At 52.8% G+C, this 17,316-nt stretch overlaps 5 protein-coding genes and 1 non-coding gene across 6 annotated transcripts; 4 read left to right on the top strand and 2 right to left on the bottom strand.

The window, feature by feature from the left end:
- Positions 1-46: 46 nt before the first annotated feature.
- Positions 47-5,338, bottom strand: BO95DRAFT_380600 (E3 ubiquitin-protein ligase SSM4). The gene is made up of 2 exons (XM_025583343.1): positions 1,819-5,338; positions 47-1,766 (listed from the first exon to the last, which is right to left on the bottom strand). The coding sequence occupies exons 1-2, from the start codon at positions 5,090-5,092 to the stop codon at positions 202-204; spliced, it is 4,839 nt and encodes a 1,612-aa protein (XP_025446585.1). The 5' UTR covers positions 5,093-5,338; the 3' UTR covers positions 47-201.
- Positions 5,339-5,491: 153 nt separating this feature from the next.
- Positions 5,492-5,572, top strand: BO95DRAFT_t39. The gene has a single exon. It is a non-coding gene; the product is annotated as a tRNA-Ser (tRNA).
- Positions 5,573-6,903: 1,331 nt separating this feature from the next.
- On the top strand, positions 6,904-10,119 carry BO95DRAFT_380601 (uncharacterized protein). Its single transcript, XM_025583344.1, has 3 exons — positions 6,904-7,456; positions 7,534-8,250; positions 8,306-10,119. The coding sequence occupies exons 1-3, from the start codon at positions 7,320-7,322 to the stop codon at positions 9,924-9,926; spliced, it is 2,475 nt and encodes an 824-aa protein (XP_025446586.1). The 5' UTR covers positions 6,904-7,319; the 3' UTR covers positions 9,927-10,119.
- Positions 10,120-10,201: 82 nt separating this feature from the next.
- BO95DRAFT_380606 (SND2/TMEM208 family protein) lies at positions 10,202-11,412 on the bottom strand. Its single transcript, XM_025583345.1, has 2 exons — positions 11,092-11,412; positions 10,202-10,992 (listed from the first exon to the last, which is right to left on the bottom strand). Exons 1-2 carry the CDS (start codon positions 11,098-11,100, stop codon positions 10,471-10,473), a joined length of 531 nt encoding a protein of 176 aa, XP_025446587.1. The 5' UTR covers positions 11,101-11,412; the 3' UTR covers positions 10,202-10,470.
- A 788-nt stretch (positions 11,413-12,200) lies between these two features.
- BO95DRAFT_449811 (anaphase promoting complex subunit bimA) lies at positions 12,201-14,872 on the top strand (the record flags this gene model as incomplete). Its single annotated transcript, XM_025587970.1, has 4 exons — positions 12,201-12,537; positions 12,647-12,820; positions 12,879-14,740; positions 14,801-14,872. The coding sequence occupies 4 exons, from the start codon at positions 12,201-12,203 to the stop codon at positions 14,870-14,872; spliced, it is 2,445 nt and encodes an 814-aa protein (XP_025446588.1).
- A 1,112-nt stretch (positions 14,873-15,984) lies between these two features.
- BO95DRAFT_353178 (1-acylglycerol-3-phosphate O-acyltransferase SLC1) lies at positions 15,985-16,925 on the top strand (the record flags this gene model as incomplete). Its single annotated transcript, XM_025582171.1, has 2 exons — positions 15,985-16,696; positions 16,759-16,925. The coding sequence occupies 2 exons, from the start codon at positions 15,985-15,987 to the stop codon at positions 16,923-16,925; spliced, it is 879 nt and encodes a 292-aa protein (XP_025446589.1).
- Between the last annotated feature and the right edge of the window lie 391 nt (positions 16,926-17,316).

Raw genomic sequence — 17,316 nt, forward strand, 5'->3', positions numbered from 1 at the left:
ATCCCTCCTTTACACTTGACGGAGTACACTTCTGCAGCCGGACTTGGGACGTCTTGAAAGATCTTGTTCATAAAAATTCTATTTAGCAAACGCAATTGATGTACACGGAACAGAACGAGAATAAGTCTCGAGAGAAGAGTGCGCAACACTCAAAAGGACGGGAGCCTAGATCACTTTTGCATGGCTGATGCCTGGTCAGGATCAACCGGTGATGACTCTCCGAGGAACACCCCCAACGTCTCGAGCCCGCTTGTCACGGAAGTTATGCAACCGCTCACCAATGAGGTAGACATCATCGCGGATGTTCACCCTCCAAATCTCCACTTGGCGACGGACCAAATAAACGAGCCATGCAATCAAACTCAACGTCAGGGTCACCGGATACGCATAGCGGTACACCTTGAACTGCACCTCCGGCGTATTATAGAAGATCGTCGAGTTCAGTGCGAATCCCATGGAAAGTGGTACCAATACAGCAATGACGGTGAGGAGAGTGACGGGAAGCAGAACACCTCGCGTGGCGATTTTGGCATTAGGTTTCAGCCATCCATCCCTGAAAGTGGCAATGAGAGCAGCAGCTTGGCGGGATCTAGAGTTCCACAGCACAAATTTGACGGCCATCTGGACATAGAGTACGCCGAGGGTCCAGTCTTGGATGAAATGAATCACATGCGCCTCTGGGCCTCCGAGATAAGTGTGCACGGGCACGAGAATGTAGAGCTCCATGATCAGAGCGAATGCAGATGGTAACACGACTGCGAATGCAATGAAGACGTATAGCAGTCGGATGACATCATGAAGCGCATTCTTGATTCCGAGGAAGACCTGCTGGGGAGATTGCAGATAGACACCCAACCGCTCTTTGGCCATATCAAAGAAGGTCCGACTGTAGAAGCCGATGTAGGCAGCAGTGCCGACAATGCTCAAGCCAGTTGAGAAAGCGTAGATATCATTCATTGGCCGGTGGGGGAAGCTCGAATTCATGATTTTCCGGCCAATGATCAGGGGAAGAACAGTGATGCCTACACCGGTAGCTGCAGCAAACACCCAGATGAGTAGGATGAAGGCCGCAATCCGGGTTCTAAAGTTTGGAGGCACGTAGACTTTCGTGAACATCTCATTAGCCCGGCCGTGCAATCCCTGGTCCGTGTCCGGTACCCCATCCAGTCTCTCGTTGTTCTCAGTCACCTCCACAAACACCTTATTGCCCTTGGGAATGCGGACCTGATCCGAAGCAGGAGCCCGTACAAATCTGCCATCACGGACAATTGATGCGCTGTCAAATTTTTCATCGGTGTCTGCAGCCTGAGTTCCGCTGGCTGTAGAGTTTTCCGCATTTGGTTCCGCCGCCGAGAACAGTGCCCACCAGCTCCGTCCGACATGGCGACCTTCTTCATCTGGCTGTCTATCTCCAAAAAAGAAGTTGGTCAAGCGTAAGAAGCGAGCACACTTATGAAACCACCAATCGTAAAGGCCGTGTAACCCGTCAGATGGCTTGAGGGATCGAATAGCGAATGGCATCACGAAGTTGTAGAATAGCAGATCGACGGGGAACTCCAATACAGGGACTGTGGCAGACCAGTGGATCGGGAGAACGCCATCTAGGCCATAATACATACCCCAGACAACCCCTCCGAGGCAGATAACAACCAGCGCGCCATACACTAGGGCACTGAATGCGATCTTGCGCAATTGAGTCGTAATATTCCTTTCCAGGACATCGCGCACGGGGTGGAATGTTGGGTCATCTGGATCGCGGATAAAGTCTTGCATAATGGTCAGTAAATGCCAGAAGGCGAAAAGTAGGAGTAGACTTACAAAGAACGCCACTCCTCATGATCTTTCTGCACATCGAAACGAAAAGAGCAAAGTGGAACATATAGCAAGTGCCAATGAACCAATGCACAAAAAGCGATGTCAGAGGAGAGGAAGCAGTGAACTCAAGGCGTGATGCGATGGTAGCATTCTCGAACAATGGCAACAGCGCAACATCGAGTAGAGAGCCGCAATACAACGGGAAAACTATCATCTCGATCCCAATAATGAGAATCACTTTCATGACCCCGCCACCCTGATGTATCACATCCGCGATGAGGCCCTCAACCCTTTGGCGACGCTCTGCGCCGGAGAGAAGATTCGTGACACGGAGGTAGAGTAGTCCAACAACCGATGCTAGTACGTAGCCCAGTAGAATGGCGATGACCCGGTCCTTGGTATCCCAAACAGCTAATTCTTGGGAGATATTGATGCCATTGGGCGAGGTTCCGTTTAGGCCAGCCATGAAGACATTTGTTCCATTTGAAGTATAAAGAATCTGGTTCCCCAGGCTGTAGATCTGATCGCGTGCTTGGATCATCAGACCAGTGAAGTCGATGGTCTCGCGACCAAAAGACAAGGCGCCGGGAAGCCCGTCATTCAAAAGTCGGAGGGGGAAGTCGTGCAAAATAAATTTGCCGACGAAGAAGACCGTTTCAACAAAATAGGAGATGCGCGCCTGGTGGATCTTGAGAGCGTGGTGCGAGAGTACGGAGAACATAGGAACGTCGGATTCATGAAACACGAAAAACGATTGGAGGGCGTTCCGTAGACGGGAACTGCTGGCATCAATGAGCGATAACGAGGCGCTGGTTACGGACTTGGTTTCGGGGATCCAATCGGCCACTGGAGCAAATGCAATGAAGGGCCCAAGCAATGTCTTGCAGATCAGGCTGCCCCAATACATTAGGTAGCCCAAACTACCGATGAGGGTATCAAGCGCGACATCAGCGAAGACGGATATAGCAGTCATAGGAACACCGACAATCAGGTGCACTGGGTTCGCCAGGAGGACAAGGGCGATTTTCCCCCAGAGATAGGGGAGCCAGATACCAATTGCAACCGTGAACGAGATCAGAAGGGCGCTGAATACACCGTTCTGAAGAAGACCGAAGATTGGGCCCTGCATACCAATAAGCTCGAGGATTCCCTCTAGATCATCGCCATCTTCCACCGCATCGAGGTCGTTGCCATCGACGCCCGGATCCTGCATGAGTCCTTGGTTATCTTGTGCACCACCCTCAGCAAGACGTCTGTCGTTCTGGATCGGAACAAATGGTGCCTCCAACTCAGGGTCAACTACTACTTGTTCGTCATCGTCATGAGCCTGGCCCTGGTCCTGGCCCTGGTCGTCAGTCCCAACATCTGCCCAAAACCAATCAAGCAGGCAAGCAACGAAGCTCTTGTGGTGATTTTCGATGGGCCGAGCGGCTTCAGTAGTACTTGGGTGGTTACTTGATTGTTCGTGATCATTGGCGGGATCAGCCTGGTTAGGAATCGCGGCACTAGTTTGATCACCCATCTGAGGTGCATCATTGCTTGAGGGTGTAGGCTCCTGAGGAGGCTCACGCTCGGTGGCGTGATAGGAACTGGATCGGAAACCATCGGAGTCCGGGTGTCGTTCTAGTCTGTCGATATCTGCATTGCCTTGAACCGCCTCTGCGAAGCTCCAGGGCCTAGTACTTGTTGATAGTAAGGCACGATCATCATCCAATTGTTCCGGGGCTGAAGCACCCTCAGGTTGAGTCATACCAGCATCGAAGTGAGTGCTGGAAGAGGCTTCAAGCGGCGGGTCCCGTCTCCATTGGTCTTGGCGATCTTCATTGCGCTGGATCTTGCTCACGGCGTTGACAATCCAATCCAGGTCATTCTGGCGGCCTTCATCGCGTACAATTCTCAATACCTGTTCGGGATCGCCATGGCCCCGGTCCCAAAGGTCTCTGAAGGTATCCACACCAGGCCAGGTTTGAGCGTATGGCTGCTCGGATGGGAAGTCCAGTTCCGCTTCACCGTCACTTTCACCGGTGTTTTGGAACGATCGCAAGGGCTCAAAGCCTTGTGACTCAGAAGATTCGAAGCCACTACGACTCTCGGGGTCGAGCGGCGATGACCTAGGAAACTGATCCAAGTCAACCGCGGGGCTTGCCGGCATGTTGAAGGCACGATGGAAGTCATCTCCTGCAGGTTCGTGATCTTCGGCGTCCAACTCAGCATCCTGTGGTGGTAAAGCAGCATCTTCCGCCGGCTCCGCATTCTCTACCGGCTGGTTCTGGAGGTTATTCGCTATGAGTTGAACAGCTGCTTCGCGCTCTCCCTCAGCAATGTTCGCCATGGGCTGTTGCTGTACGACCCATTCCCGGATGAGAAATATCAGGATGAATGAGATAACGACGAGCAGGGTGATAAGCTGACCCTCCAATGTATCGATGATGATGTTGTTGATAGTGGGAGACGGTGTCAGGGTATTCAGGAATTTGACATCGGATAACCATGAGGGACGTCTTGGATTGTATGTTGCGGTAGTCATATTGGAGTTGGCCCCAATAGACCCAGTGACCGACATTGCAGGGGAGAACAGTACTGAGAAAGCTTTCTTGATGAGTGTAAAGAGCAACGGTTCACCTGAAGCAAAACCGAACATGGAAGATACCGGAGACTGCACTGATGGTACATCGGCGGTGCTAGGTTGCGAAGTCGTCGATCTGGGTAATCCTGTAGCGGCTTGAATAATAGTGGTGGTAGTGCCATTCGCTACAACGAAGTCTATGCCGGGTTGATGATTATTGTCAGCACCAGTCCAGCGACCATCTGCAAGCCAGAAGAGGGCCCTCCATATCGCTCTCATGGACCATGGCAGCCAACCCAGCCAGACAAATGCCACTAGAATGAAACGGAGCCATGTGACGACGGTACGGAAGCTATGAATCATGATTTGTTTGAAGAATAACGGAGCTGGGAGGCTCTGTGGCATATTGGGATCGTATAATTTGGTAAAGCGAAACGGTGTCTTGCAGAGTTCGCAGTGCTTTTTCTGCGAATGGGATAACCATTCTACCAAGCAAGCTTGGTGAACGAACTTGATGCTCCCACTACATTTGCAGGGGTAAAAGAGCGGCTCTTCCGGGGTTCCCTCCCCACGACATATCCGACAGGTGTCCGGTTCGTCAAATTCCCTTTCTTTTCCTTTGTGGTTCGTGTCGTAGGCTGGGTCGTTCATGAGATCCGGAAAAGGTGCTGAGCCAGCATAATCACGGGGGTTGTCGTTGGCAAACCCCATCTTTTCGGCCAGTTTCGATGCGACGACCTTTCGTCCTTCAGTGTTCACTCAAGTATCATGTTCGTCGGGCATGGGAAACCGTCGACGTGTATCCGGAATATGTTTTTAGGAGAGGACTGGGTGGATAAACTGTTCCTGTATGGCGTAGATGGGAGATGCTTACGCATCAGCCAGGATTTTGGGTGCGCGACTCGGTTCTGCCTCCAGTGTTGAGGTGAAAGTGAGGTTTGGGTGGTTAGATGTTGGGATGATGTGATGCTGCGGTACATCAAGTTGGGGCAGGCAAGTTCCCGCGCAATGCGACTGACTCAGCCACAGCGCCACAGCAGGCAGCCATGCCATCACTGTCTGCTGGACTTGGGGCTATGTTCTGAGGGCAGGCACTAAAGTCAACAACAAGTCAGTGTGGCCGAGTGGTTAAGGCGTCAGACTCGAAATCTGATACATTCGTGTGCACAGGTTCGAATCCTGTCGCTGACGGAACATTTTCTTTTTGCTTTTGGGTTTCTTATACCACATTGCTGTTTTAGCTTGTGCCATGGTTTTCTGATCCTCGGTGGTACCTTTTTGTGTCCATTGCATTACTCGGGTGTTGATGTTTCTGATAGAATGGGGCTTGTTTGTGCCTGTAGTACTAGGCTTCTGTTTAGAAGTAAAAGGTGTGAGTTTATAGCTTGCCAATGCTTGGTCTATGGGTTCCACATGGATCGAGCAATTTGAAGGGGATCGCCTTTTAAGCAGGAACATGGGATTACTCTGCTACGTGTTTTTACAGTAGACAGCGCTGCTGAGGTCTTGTTTGCCGCGTCGCTCTGACTATGAAAGTCTTGTGCATATTCCGTACTACCAAGGAGGACGGCGGGTGAGACGGGGAGACCCTCAGATATTGCACGTTTGTGTGCTAGCTACTGAGAATTCGTTCGGGATTGTTCCGGCCAGGTGGTTTTACGGCTACCTCTCTTATTGCAACCGTATTCTAGAGCAGGTTCCCAAGACTTGCCTTGTCTCTTGCAGATCGTTGTGGTGCTGATATATTTCCGGGATGCGTCCCTCAAACCAAACCATGGAAAGACCATGTATTCGCCCATCACGCTAATAAGACCAATACAGCATCACGAGTACTTGCGCTGTAAACCCTGGACCTAAACCACAAGTTTATATCGTAAAAATCTCACATCTCCCACGACAGAGAGAATCCGTAGACATGATCTGATTGAGGAGGTCCACACACAAAAAGCGTGGACCAAAAAAGATTTGACAACCGTCAGCGGTAGGATTCGAACCTACGCCCACGAATGGAATTGATATCTCCTTAGAAGGATCAGACCTACTAAGGTTCGAGTCAATCGCCTTAACCACTCGGCCACACTGACGTCAGTTGATTTACACCTTTTAGCATCAATATATAATGTCATCACAACTATTGCCGAAAGAAGGCATAACCACAAAAGTGACATTTACCATACGCCTGCGCGAACCCTACATCTACATGACCAAAGTTTCATCACTTTCCCAGCCGCTATAGTCAATCTTGATCTGTGTCAATATGGCTGAAGCAGATATCTCTTCACTGGCACGACGTGTGCTCCAGATCCTGTAGGTTGCAGAGGGCTCATGTGAACTTGATACGTTACCGTACAGATGGTCCAGGCCAAGAGCTGCCATCCGGGCCCGGCCAGTGCTGATCCCGAAGTTACGTCCTGTAAGAGTGCACAACTTCGGCGCCACACGTCGAGCAATGACCTCACTGCGCGGAGGGATCTCTAAGCAAAACATCATTGCGCTCCTGCATTATCGCGGCCAAGGGTTCACTTAATTTCGTACCGCTACCGTTTTCTCAGAGTCCTACGACACCACGTGTTATTTGCTTTTTGATCGTCATTCATTTTGTGTTTGTGTGCAGCACCTACGCCTCCTACGCAGCCAGAAAGATTTATTCTGTGATACCAGCCAGCCGGCGTGCATAGGCCCTGTGCCAAGACTCTCGACTCCATTGCGCGTGCGGAATCTTTACAGGGTCTCTCTACTGCCGAGTCCTAGAAGAGCTACCATCGGCCATTCGTCATACATCAACCAGGGGCGAAATCCCTATTTCGACGAGGACTCTCACTACTCTCGCGTGATGATTTAAGCTTATATGCTCCAACGTTCCTGCCCAGTAACTCGCTCAAATCGAACGCGCAATACGACACGATAAGAAATCTGCGAACCCAAGCACTCCTTGCAAATGGGAGACGAGACGATGGCCACCACGAAGAACGGCTTTGTGGTGGAGGGACCTAGTCGTCCTGTTGTGACGGTCGACAGCAGACCCAGGCAACGGAAAAGGAACACTATTAGGTGGACGATAGGGCTGGTGGTCCGGTGAGTCTCACTGATTGGACCTAGTTTGTTGTCGCACATTCGCTGACCTGGCGGGATTTCCCGTTTCCCATCGCCAGACTCTGTATATGGTATGCGCTCTTGACGCCATTCTTTCGCTGTCCATCTCAGCTCTCCGACCTGGATGGGACCTCGCCCCGAGTTTGCAAACCGTACCTAATTGCTCGATCGCACCTCGAGCCTCATATAACCCCGTATTATAATGCGTACGGTGCGCCATATGTCGAGATGGCCCGTCCGTACGTGCACATCGTCAACGAAAAAGTCTATACGCCCACGTCTCGCGTCGTTCGACGCGGCTATGAAACTTATGGTGTACCAGCATTGAACAAGGCTCAATCGTACGGCCAGGATCAATGGGAGGCGCGAGTGGTCCCACATTTGAATGCGGTCAAGGACAAGACGAACACGCTGTACCTGTCGGAAGTCTACCCATATGTGCAGCGTGCCGAGGAACTCGTCCTGCCGCCGTATAGGAAGGCTAGTGGCGCGGTCCGATCTGCTTGCGTCGATTATCTTCTACCCTTTGGTGCCAAGTACCAGCCATATATCGGAAAGACATTCACCTCGGGGCAGGATATCCTTACTACCACGATTCTGCCCAATGCGCAGAACTCCTGGTCTACTACTATTCAGTTTATCAAGGGAACTCTATGGCCTAGGATCGCCAGTCTCTACTGGGAGAATGTAGAACCCCAACTCGTCAAAATTGGCGAGAGACTGGCCAGTTACCGTGAGGGAAAGGGGCCTCGGAATGTCGTGGATGAAGCCAATGCGTGAGTACCCATCCCTGAAGCGCAAGCTCACGGTCATCCACTCACATTCCAGCAGGAGTTTCCCGGATCAGTCGGTTCTTGCTTCTTCGGTCTCAGGCACCACATCTCTGAGAACCACACAATACGAGACTGCTACCGCGTCATCCACAACCGTGGTACCTCCGCCGCAACCTACGCTTTCAGCCGAGGAACAGAAAGCCCAGAGACGCGAGAGAGTCGAGAGCGACCTACACGCTTGGCAAGAAAAGTTCGCCGTCGCTTCTAAGAATGGCCTTGAAAGCCTCGAGGAGCTCTTGCAGGAGGTCGTCTCTGATTATCTTTCCAAAGAAAATGTGGCGTATGGCGAAGAATTGGTCACAGGGCTAGAGGCGGTTGTGGAGAACGAGATCATCGCACTCAAGCATCATATAAACACCCTGGCTGAATCTCTGCCCTACGAAGAAATACCCAAAGCTGAAAAGGCTGCTCAAGAGGAGCTGTTGAGAAACGTCAAAGAAGCCGCAATCTCCATCCGAGGCCGTGCTCACGCCCTCAGGGAATGGCGCAACGCGTTCGAGAATGAGCTCATGCACCGCGTTCATATCGCAGTCAACTCTACCCTCGAGGTTCTCGATAACGTTCGTGATCTCGGGTTTCAAGAGGTGGGCATCCGCTGGGCGTCGATGGATGGTGTTACCTACAAAGACTGGGCCAGATACCACGCCCTCAAAGCAGAAATGGAGGATTGGAAAGATCAATTTATCGCCTTTGGAACTAAACATGCTAAGGTCGAAGAAGCGGTCTTAGCCGCAGAGGAGACACTGTCACGAGGAATGATTGTGGCTGAGAATGCGGCGAAGGAGCTTGCGAGATTGAGGGAAGTCGGCAGATGGAAGATTTCGGCTCGCGAGGCGAGCGACAACTTTGATACGAGATCCGAGCCCCCACCATCACTTCCAGAGCCTGCCATTCCCGAAGAAGACACTGCTGATGAGATCAGTCTGGACGAGGTACCCCAGGCAAGCCCCGAGACTTTTGCGAACCACGGTGCTTCCGCGGAGTTCACCGCCGAGCAACTGGATAATCCGGCCGACGTCGCCGGCACTAGCAACCTCGATGCATCCGACCAGGCGGCATGGGGCGTGGCTGCAGCGGTTCTCTCTTCCCAGAAAGCCAAGGCAGGTCACCTGGGCTCCGACGAGCAGGAGGCTATCGAGAAACTCATTTCGGGGCTGCTTGTCGGCAAGGATGTTGAGTTCGCCGAAGATATCATGAAACAACTCCGCGCCATATACAAGACACCGAGACCATCTGAGGCCTCATCCTCGGTATCATCCTCGTCATCGACCTTGGCAGCACCTTCGATATCAATCAGCGTCGTTGACGATGTTTCGACTACGCCAGCAGCCATTCCAGTCGACGAGACTACTACTCCCACTTCTGTGGTGACCGAAGAAATTGCTTCCGAACCGACTGTTGCACATGCCGCACCCGACGTGCCAGACCCAGCGCATGAACAGCAAGAATCCCCCGAAGCCTCTGAGGATGTAGAAGCAGCTATGGAGAGTGCGGAGTCACAATATGTCAGCCTGACCTCCCGTGCAAGTGACTTCGAACCCGTCGCAGTTGAGACTGGTGTGGATGCCTCGGATGAACAGACCGAAAGCATGGAAGATGACGTTGAGGCCGAGTTATGAAGACCATGACCCACACGATCTCTACTGTCGCTTGACAGTATTGGGTATTCTGTTTCTTGCTTTTCATCTGTGCTTGATATCCTTATGTTTCCATCTTTTCTATTCCTGACCTTCACATCTTGTCGGATCGTGAGCTTGAATATTCCCCACATAGTTCCTACGATTGTACGTCACGACCAATATATCGATTCCTATGGTACAACACCTGGCTAGTTTATTAGGCCGCTTTCCCCAGCCATCTTCAAGACCGGCACTTGCACTAGGATAAACCATACCGTAATCGACTTCCTTGTCTCACCCACTACTAGCATACTCGAACTGTAGGCCTGTGCATTTCGACGCTCTGATCATATGAGCACGTAAACAACTTTTCATCTATACAATAAAAGCGTACAAGGAAGTCCCATCGTAACCCGCTCATTCCAGACACCATGCTCATCCCACATACAGTTTCTAAATACACCACCAATCCACCCCAGCCAAATAGTGCATGAACTAGAGGAAACCGCAACAACAAAAATCCCCCCCCACACAATCCACAATCTCAGCGATACTGCACCCTCTGCCCACCCCGCTTCTCCAACTTCTTCTGCCTCTTACTCTCCGGAGCCGCACCGCCAGCGCTACCATCAGCACCACCACCACCACCCATCCCCGCCAGCCCGCTCCGCATCCCCATGAACGTGGAATAGGCCAACCACACCGAGTACAGCGGGATCACCACCCACAGCCACCAGGCGCGGTCGCCGAACAAGCACACGGCCCCGATGCAGCCCCACGTCCAGTACAGCACGTCCCACATGTACTCCGTCAGCCCGGCGGCGCCCAGGTCCTCCCCGGGGGAGCGCAGCGAGCCGTCGGCCGGGTTGTGGCGCGGCCGGCCGAGTCGGTCCAGGTAGAATTCGATGAGGAGGGTCGGCACCGCGAGCAGGATGTAGGGTTTTAGCGAGCGCGGGCGGTTGAATGTCCAGTGCAGGGCTAGGTAGAGGGCGTGGAGGCCGAGGCTGATCAGGTGGGTGCGCTGCAGGAGCGCCGTGTTGCGCGCCGCGAGGGTCTTGGCTGCTTTCTGTTTGGCGGGGGTGGTTGTTAATTTGGGGTTTGGATGTGGTGGAGAGGATATTGGGTAGAAGAAGGAGGAGGAGGAGGGGGAGGAGGGGGGGGTTACCTGAGCCATGTTTGTGGTGATAGTAGGGGGTAGGTGGTAAGTGGGAGGTGGGAGGTGATCTGGTCTTATCGAGTATGTCGGATGATGCGCCTGAGGTCGCGTGGTGGGGAGGCGGCAGGGCGGGCGGTGGATGCGGATGCTTCAATGGATATTCGAATTTTGAGATTTTTGTTTTTGTTGTTGTGATATGCGATAGCAGAGTGGGAGTATAGATAGGCTTCACACGTAAGTAGAATCTCAGCAGCAATGCAGCATGATCACCGAGGGGTCACTTCTTGCGGACGGAACTGCAATCGGCGGGAGTTACGGAGTAGGTTGTAGTTCACTGCGAAGACGGAAGAGGGAATGGCAGAATGGCAGAATGGCGTTGCCCACCACAACCGGACAAGCGCCCGCGCCTCTCTCCACCAGCCACGCTCTGAATTGCTTGTTTCCCCCCCCCCCCCCCCCCAACCCCAAAAACATCGCATGGCCGAAAAGAGAGCGTCGTGACGACACGGTCCCTAACTTAACTTAACCTCACCGCATCGAAACTCCCGCCAGCTTGGGGCTAGTTCCAGGCACTGTTCATGCTCCACCCTTCTGTCATCAATCAACTTGTCTCCCCTTCGCTGCGATATGCAGTTTGATTTCCTCCTAGCATCCCTCTAGACTCGCCCCCTCCCTCTATCAAACGTCGTCACGAGTCTGTCCCTGTTGTGAGACGTCATCCACTTCGCTTCATTCGGACCAGTCTCACACCCCCCTCTCGACTCTCGATAATCGCTGGCAAAAGGGAAGGAGGAGGATTTCGCTCCCGGGATTAGGCAGGGACCGGCCCTGCGACACGCTTTGCGCCTTTCGGTCTCGGATTACGGTGGCTGTTGACAAGCATTTGATCCATGCAGTGAGAACCGGCACCGCGACCTCGTTACCTCGCCTTTGTTCTCGCCGCGCCTTTCCCACGACTCTAGTTTTACGAAAATACCACTTGCTTAACTGCTCACCTAATGACTTATCGGTATTGAGAAGGGGTTTTATTCTTTTTTTCTGGTTTCGACCTCCCTTGCACAGACACTACCTCCTATCCTTCCAATCCTCAACTCCTTGAATGAAATCGCAAAGCAACCATGTCGCCATCCACCGCTCACATATCGAGCCAACTGCGGCAGTTGATTTATTATCACCTCGATAACAATTTGGTTCGTAACGCGCTTTTCCTCGCCGGCCGCTTGCACGCCTACGAGCCTCGCGCATCGGAAGCATCATACCTGCTCGCCTTGTGCCACCTCCAAAACGGCCAGGTAAAAGCAGCATACGACTATAGCAAGAACTTTGGATCACGCGGCACGCATCTTGGTTGCGCATATGTATTCGCGCAAGCTTGTCTGGACCTGGGGAAATACCTTGACGGCATCACGGCGCTGGAACGGAGTAAAAGCCTTTGGGCTTCTAAAAACCATTGGAGTGAGTCTGCTTGAGTTTTCCGGCCGCGTGATGTGATGACAGTCGCGAAACCCCTTTCTTGTCTTGTAATGCGGCTGGTGCTGACCTCTGTTCCCTTGTTTACTTCTAGACAAGCACAGCGAGACGCGCAGACAACATCTCCCGGATGCGGCAGCAGTGTTATGCTTATTGGGTAAGCTGTGGCATGCCCACAATCAGCACAATAAGGCGGTAGAATGCTATGTTGAGTCGCTCAAGTTGAATCCGTTCATGTGGGACGCGTTTCTGGGTCTCTGCGAGACTGGTGAGTTGCTTGCATCCAACACCGATGGCGGAATCTTTGCTGATCGATGACTTCGAAGGTGTTAATATCCGAGTTCCGAACATCTTCAAGATGAATCCCGAGTTCCATGCTCTAGTATCATCTTCCTCGCAAGAGGACCTGGACATCCCCTCCGAGAAGACGACACACAATGGTGGCCCGTTGCAACCGCAGGCTAAAGCGAATTCAAGCATGGATCCATTCACGTCGCTGACATCTCGAAGCGACACGACGGCCTCGCACGGCAGTTCGGCTCTATGGGAAAAGCTGAATGGGAGCACGGTCAGCGTGGCTTCAACAGGGACAGGCACGGCCCCGGCAGTTCGGGAAGGTACTGAGACACCCGGAGGTCAAAGCAGCGAATCCGATGAGATTCGTGGCCTCAACCGGACAGGTAGCGGCGAAGGTACGTGGGAGCCGCCCTTAGCACCTGCTCGGAAGAACAGGACGATCCAAGCCATCGGAGTCGACCATACCATGGATTCGCCGCCCAAGATAAAACCAACGGGGATCAGACCACGAACGAGGACCCGCGTCGAGACGGAAGAGCAAAACACGTTACATCCGGAGAAAGACGCCATCAATGGTTCTCGGGTGGGAGATCGCAAACGAACTGTCTCAGGCCAAGTGGCTCATCCTTCAGCGCTACCGCCTTCTGAGCCAGGGGCGCCGCAACGGCGGAGCGTTCGACTCTTCAATCAGATCAAACCGACCACTAGCAAGTTGTCCAATACCGCACTCGGAGCCAAGGATGGCAGGGAGCTCAAAAAGGTCAAGGCCACTAGTACGAAGAGCCGCACTGCCACGGGCGCGAGTCTAAATCGTGTTGTGAGCGGCTCCCGGAAACAGTTGAACGAAATTCATGATGGTGAAACCAGGGAACATCGACCAGGCATTTCGGCGCCTAATGGGGTACACCATCCTCCCGCCAAGGGGACGTTGCTGGAGCGGTCAAAGGCAATGGAGGCACTGAACTGGCTGCTCGAGCTCTTTTCGAAGTTGGCCTCCGGCTATTTCGCCCTTTGCCGATACAAGTGTCCCGAAGCTATTCAAATCTATACAGCCCTGTCCCAAGGCCAGCGGGAGACCCCTTGGGTACTTTCGCAGATCGGGAGGGCATATTACGAGCAAGCTATGTATTCCGAAGCGGAGAAGTACTTCATCCGGGTCAAGACCATGGCTCCTTCAAGATTAGAGGATATGGAGATCTATTCGACGGTCTTGTGGCACCTCAAGAGCGACGTGGAACTGGCATATCTGGCCCATGAGCTGATGGAGATTGATCGCCTCTCCCCGCAGGCCTGGTGTGCTGTGGGCAACTCCTTCTCCCACCAACGGGACCACGACCAAGCTTTGAAGTGCTTCAAGCGTGCGACGCAATTGGATCCTCATTTTGCCTACGGGTTCACTTTACAGGGACACGAATACGTGGCGAATGAGGAATACGACAAAGCCCTAAACGCGTACCGACATGGGATTAGCGCCGACAGTCGGCATTACAATGCCTGGTACGGATTGGGCACGGTCTACGATAAGATGGGCAAGCTTGAATTTGCCGAACAACACTTCCGCAGCGCGGCCACGATCAACCCGACCAACGCCGTACTTATATGCTGTATTGGTCTGGTCCTGGAGAAAATGAACAATCCCAAGGCGGCTCTCATTCAGTACGGTCGTGCTTGTTCTCTCGCCCCCCACTCGGTACTTGCTCGCTTCCGCAAGGCTCGCGTGTTGATGAAGCTCCAGGAGCTTAAATTAGCGCTCGCTGAGTTGAAGATTCTCAAAGACATGGCTCCCGACGAAGCCAACGTCCACTATCTTCTTGGCAAACTCTACAAGATGTTACACGAAAAAGCCAATGCAATCAAACATTTCACCACCGCCTTGAATTTGGATCCCAAGGTAAGTTACCCCTTGGCTCATGTTGGTCCGAAGCAATGCAATGCTAATCTCGTACACTAGGCGGCACAGTATATCAAGGACGCTATGGAATCCTTGGATGACGACGATGAAGACGACGAGGATATTGCATGATTGTACTATTCCCCCCGCGGTTTCCTGAATGATCCTTCCGACACTCTCATTTCCATTATTGTACCTTGTTAGTCATGTCCTTCAGCCTGCGGTTGTTTTTCCGAACCCAACTTGTGGCGTGGGATCGTCATTGGGCGAGGATCGGCGTTTGTGTTTTTTTTTCCTGGATCAGATTCGCGCAAGCATCAGCATTATAAGGGCGTTTGCCGGTGGGTTGGTTAGAGGGCATCTTCCTGCATTGGGCTCTCGACGGGTGTTGAGGCTCCTGGATATTGTATCTTAGCGTAAGGGGAGGATGGATGGATGGAGGGATGGAGGGATGGAGGTTGGGTTGACTGCGACACCAGAGATAAGGACGCCAGAACGACAGGGTCCATGCACATAATGGAGTGATATTCTTATGGTGCATTACGCAGTCTATTTTTACTAGCATAGCAATGAGAATCAGTGCTGAACATGTGGGAATCTAAACGGAGGGTGGAGTACACCGAGTTTACTACGTAATATAGTTCGTGGTTAAAATGAGCCTCGGCTTCTCCAGGCGGGGAAAAAAGCAGGGTGAAGGCGGTGAGAGGCGGCGGAGGAAATGGCCTCAAAGTCAAAAAACCCGGTCGGGATGAATTGAATCGATGAATCGATTGTTGAATCGTTCGCCTCCCCTGGTCAATTCCCCACATTGGCACTGCATTTGGTCCCTGTTCCTGGATTGACTCAATTCTTCATCTTTTTAAACTCATTTGCATTGTCGTCTCTGGCATCTGTCACCCATTGCCTCCACTGATACTGCTACCCTCCCTCCTCGGGTGATGTTGTAGTTCTCTCTCTCTCTCCGAAACCACTCGCCTGACCTCATCATCCAACCACCCCAGCAGTTCCTTCCCCCCCCCAGCGGTTTGTTTCGGTTCGTTGAATCTCCCCCCCCCTCCCTCCACCATTCCTCTCTTTCTAGGAGTGAGAAAGATGTGTGTGCCTCTCTCTCTTTTTTTCCTCTGCAGGCTCTTATCTTTCCCTCTCTCATTTATACGCCCTAGGACCTTTATCTGACTCAAATCTTCCTAGTGCAGACCCATAGTCTTAACTCCGACCAGCCCTTTTCCTTGCCGCGTCTCGTCATGTCCTTCTTCTCCTACGTTGCCTCGGGCATCAGCTCGTTCGTCGTTGTCACGCTCTCCTTATTCGCTCTCGGCCAGAAAGTTCCCCGCGCCGCTTTCGTTGCTCGCTGCCTGGCAGCCTACGGCTCGCTCCTCCTGTGCGCCACCTATGGCGTAGTGGCCTCGATTGTCTTGCGCCTGGCCGGCTACGGCCGGGTTTCGCAATGGGCCACGGCGCGCAGCTTTAAATGGGTGATGCGGTATACGACCGGTGTGCAGTTCGATATTGTGGAGGGTATCGAGCACCTGTCGACTCGCCCGGCGGTGTTCATCTCCAACCACCAGTCCGAGCTGGACGTGCTCATGCTGGGCGCCATCTTTCCTCCCTACTGCAGCGTCACGGCCAAGAAGTCGCTCAAATATGTGCCCTTCCTCGGCTGGTTCATGGCTCTGTCCCGGACGGTCTTCATTGACCGTGCCAACCGCGAAACGGCCGTCAAGGCGTTCGACAGCGCCGCCGCGGAGATGCGTCAGCACCGCCAGAGCGTATTCATCTTCCCCGAGGGCACCCGAAGCTACTCCGACAACCCGGAGTTGCTGCCTTTCAAGAAGGGCGCTTTCCACCTGGCTGTCAAGGCTGGTGTGCCCATTGTTCCCGTCGTCACGGAGAACTACTCCCATGTCCTGTCTCCCCGCAATATGCGATTCAATGCGGGGACTATCAAGATCAAGGGTGCGTTTGCTGGGTTCCGTGTCTCTCTCTTGACGATGGATTGGTGACTAACATAAGTATAGTTCTGCCGCCGATCAGCACCGAGGGTCTGACCGCCGCCGACGTCGACAGTCTCACCAAGTCTACGCAAGCGTCGATGCTCAAGACTCTCCTCGAACTGTCGGAGAAGGACAAGACGGAGATTGGCTCTACTGTCGCCAATGGCACCTCCACTGCCGTCGAGATCTAGATCTCTTGTCATGACGATATCATGATCGACTCATCCACGACCGAGAAGTGCCCTGCATTCGAACATTTGTAAATTGTGCTGATATCCTATGTCCGCGCCTTCTCCATTATTATTCATCCTTTTTACGATTCCACGTCCTAAACCGATCATACTATGCAGCCACTTGCCGTACCTAATCCGACGTCTTGAGATCGGGTGATTCCTACGGCTAGAGATTTTCTCTGGCCTGACACCCTGTGTACTCTAGCCATCTCCCGCGTCGATAATACCTTGTTCTTTCTCGCCGCCAGCCTGCTTTCTTTCATCGGAGCAATGCCGCAGTCGCTTTTCTGGTTCGGCCTTGCAGGAGCCAACTTTGGGAGGAAAGGGGGAAGAAGACTGGAGGATTGGC

Source organism: Aspergillus brunneoviolaceus (genome assembly GCF_003184695.1).
Source record: "Aspergillus brunneoviolaceus CBS 621.78 unplaced genomic scaffold BO95scaffold_6, whole genome shotgun sequence".
Classification (NCBI taxonomy): Eukaryota; Fungi; Ascomycota; class Eurotiomycetes; order Eurotiales; family Aspergillaceae; genus Aspergillus; species Aspergillus brunneoviolaceus.

Excerpts from the sequence above, each read along its gene's own strand:
- BO95DRAFT_380601 (XM_025583344.1), top strand. The coding sequence starts at position 7,320 with ATGGGAGACGAGACGATGGCCACCACGAAGAACGGCTTTGTGGTGGAG. Across the intron at positions 7,457-7,533 it reads ACGATAGGGCTGGTGGTCCG|ACTCTGTATATGGTATGCGC; the intron begins GTGAGTCTCACT and ends TCCCATCGCCAG. Across the intron at positions 8,251-8,305 it reads GTCGTGGATGAAGCCAATGC|GAGTTTCCCGGATCAGTCGG; the intron begins GTGAGTACCCAT and ends ACATTCCAGCAG.
- BO95DRAFT_380600 (XM_025583343.1), bottom strand. The coding sequence starts at position 5,092 with ATGGGGTTTGCCAACGACAACCCCCGTGATTATGCTGGCTCAGCACCT. Across the intron at positions 1,767-1,818 it reads CATGAGGAGTGGCGTTCTTT|ACTTTATCCGCGATCCAGAT; the intron begins GTAAGTCTACTC and ends CCATTATGCAAG.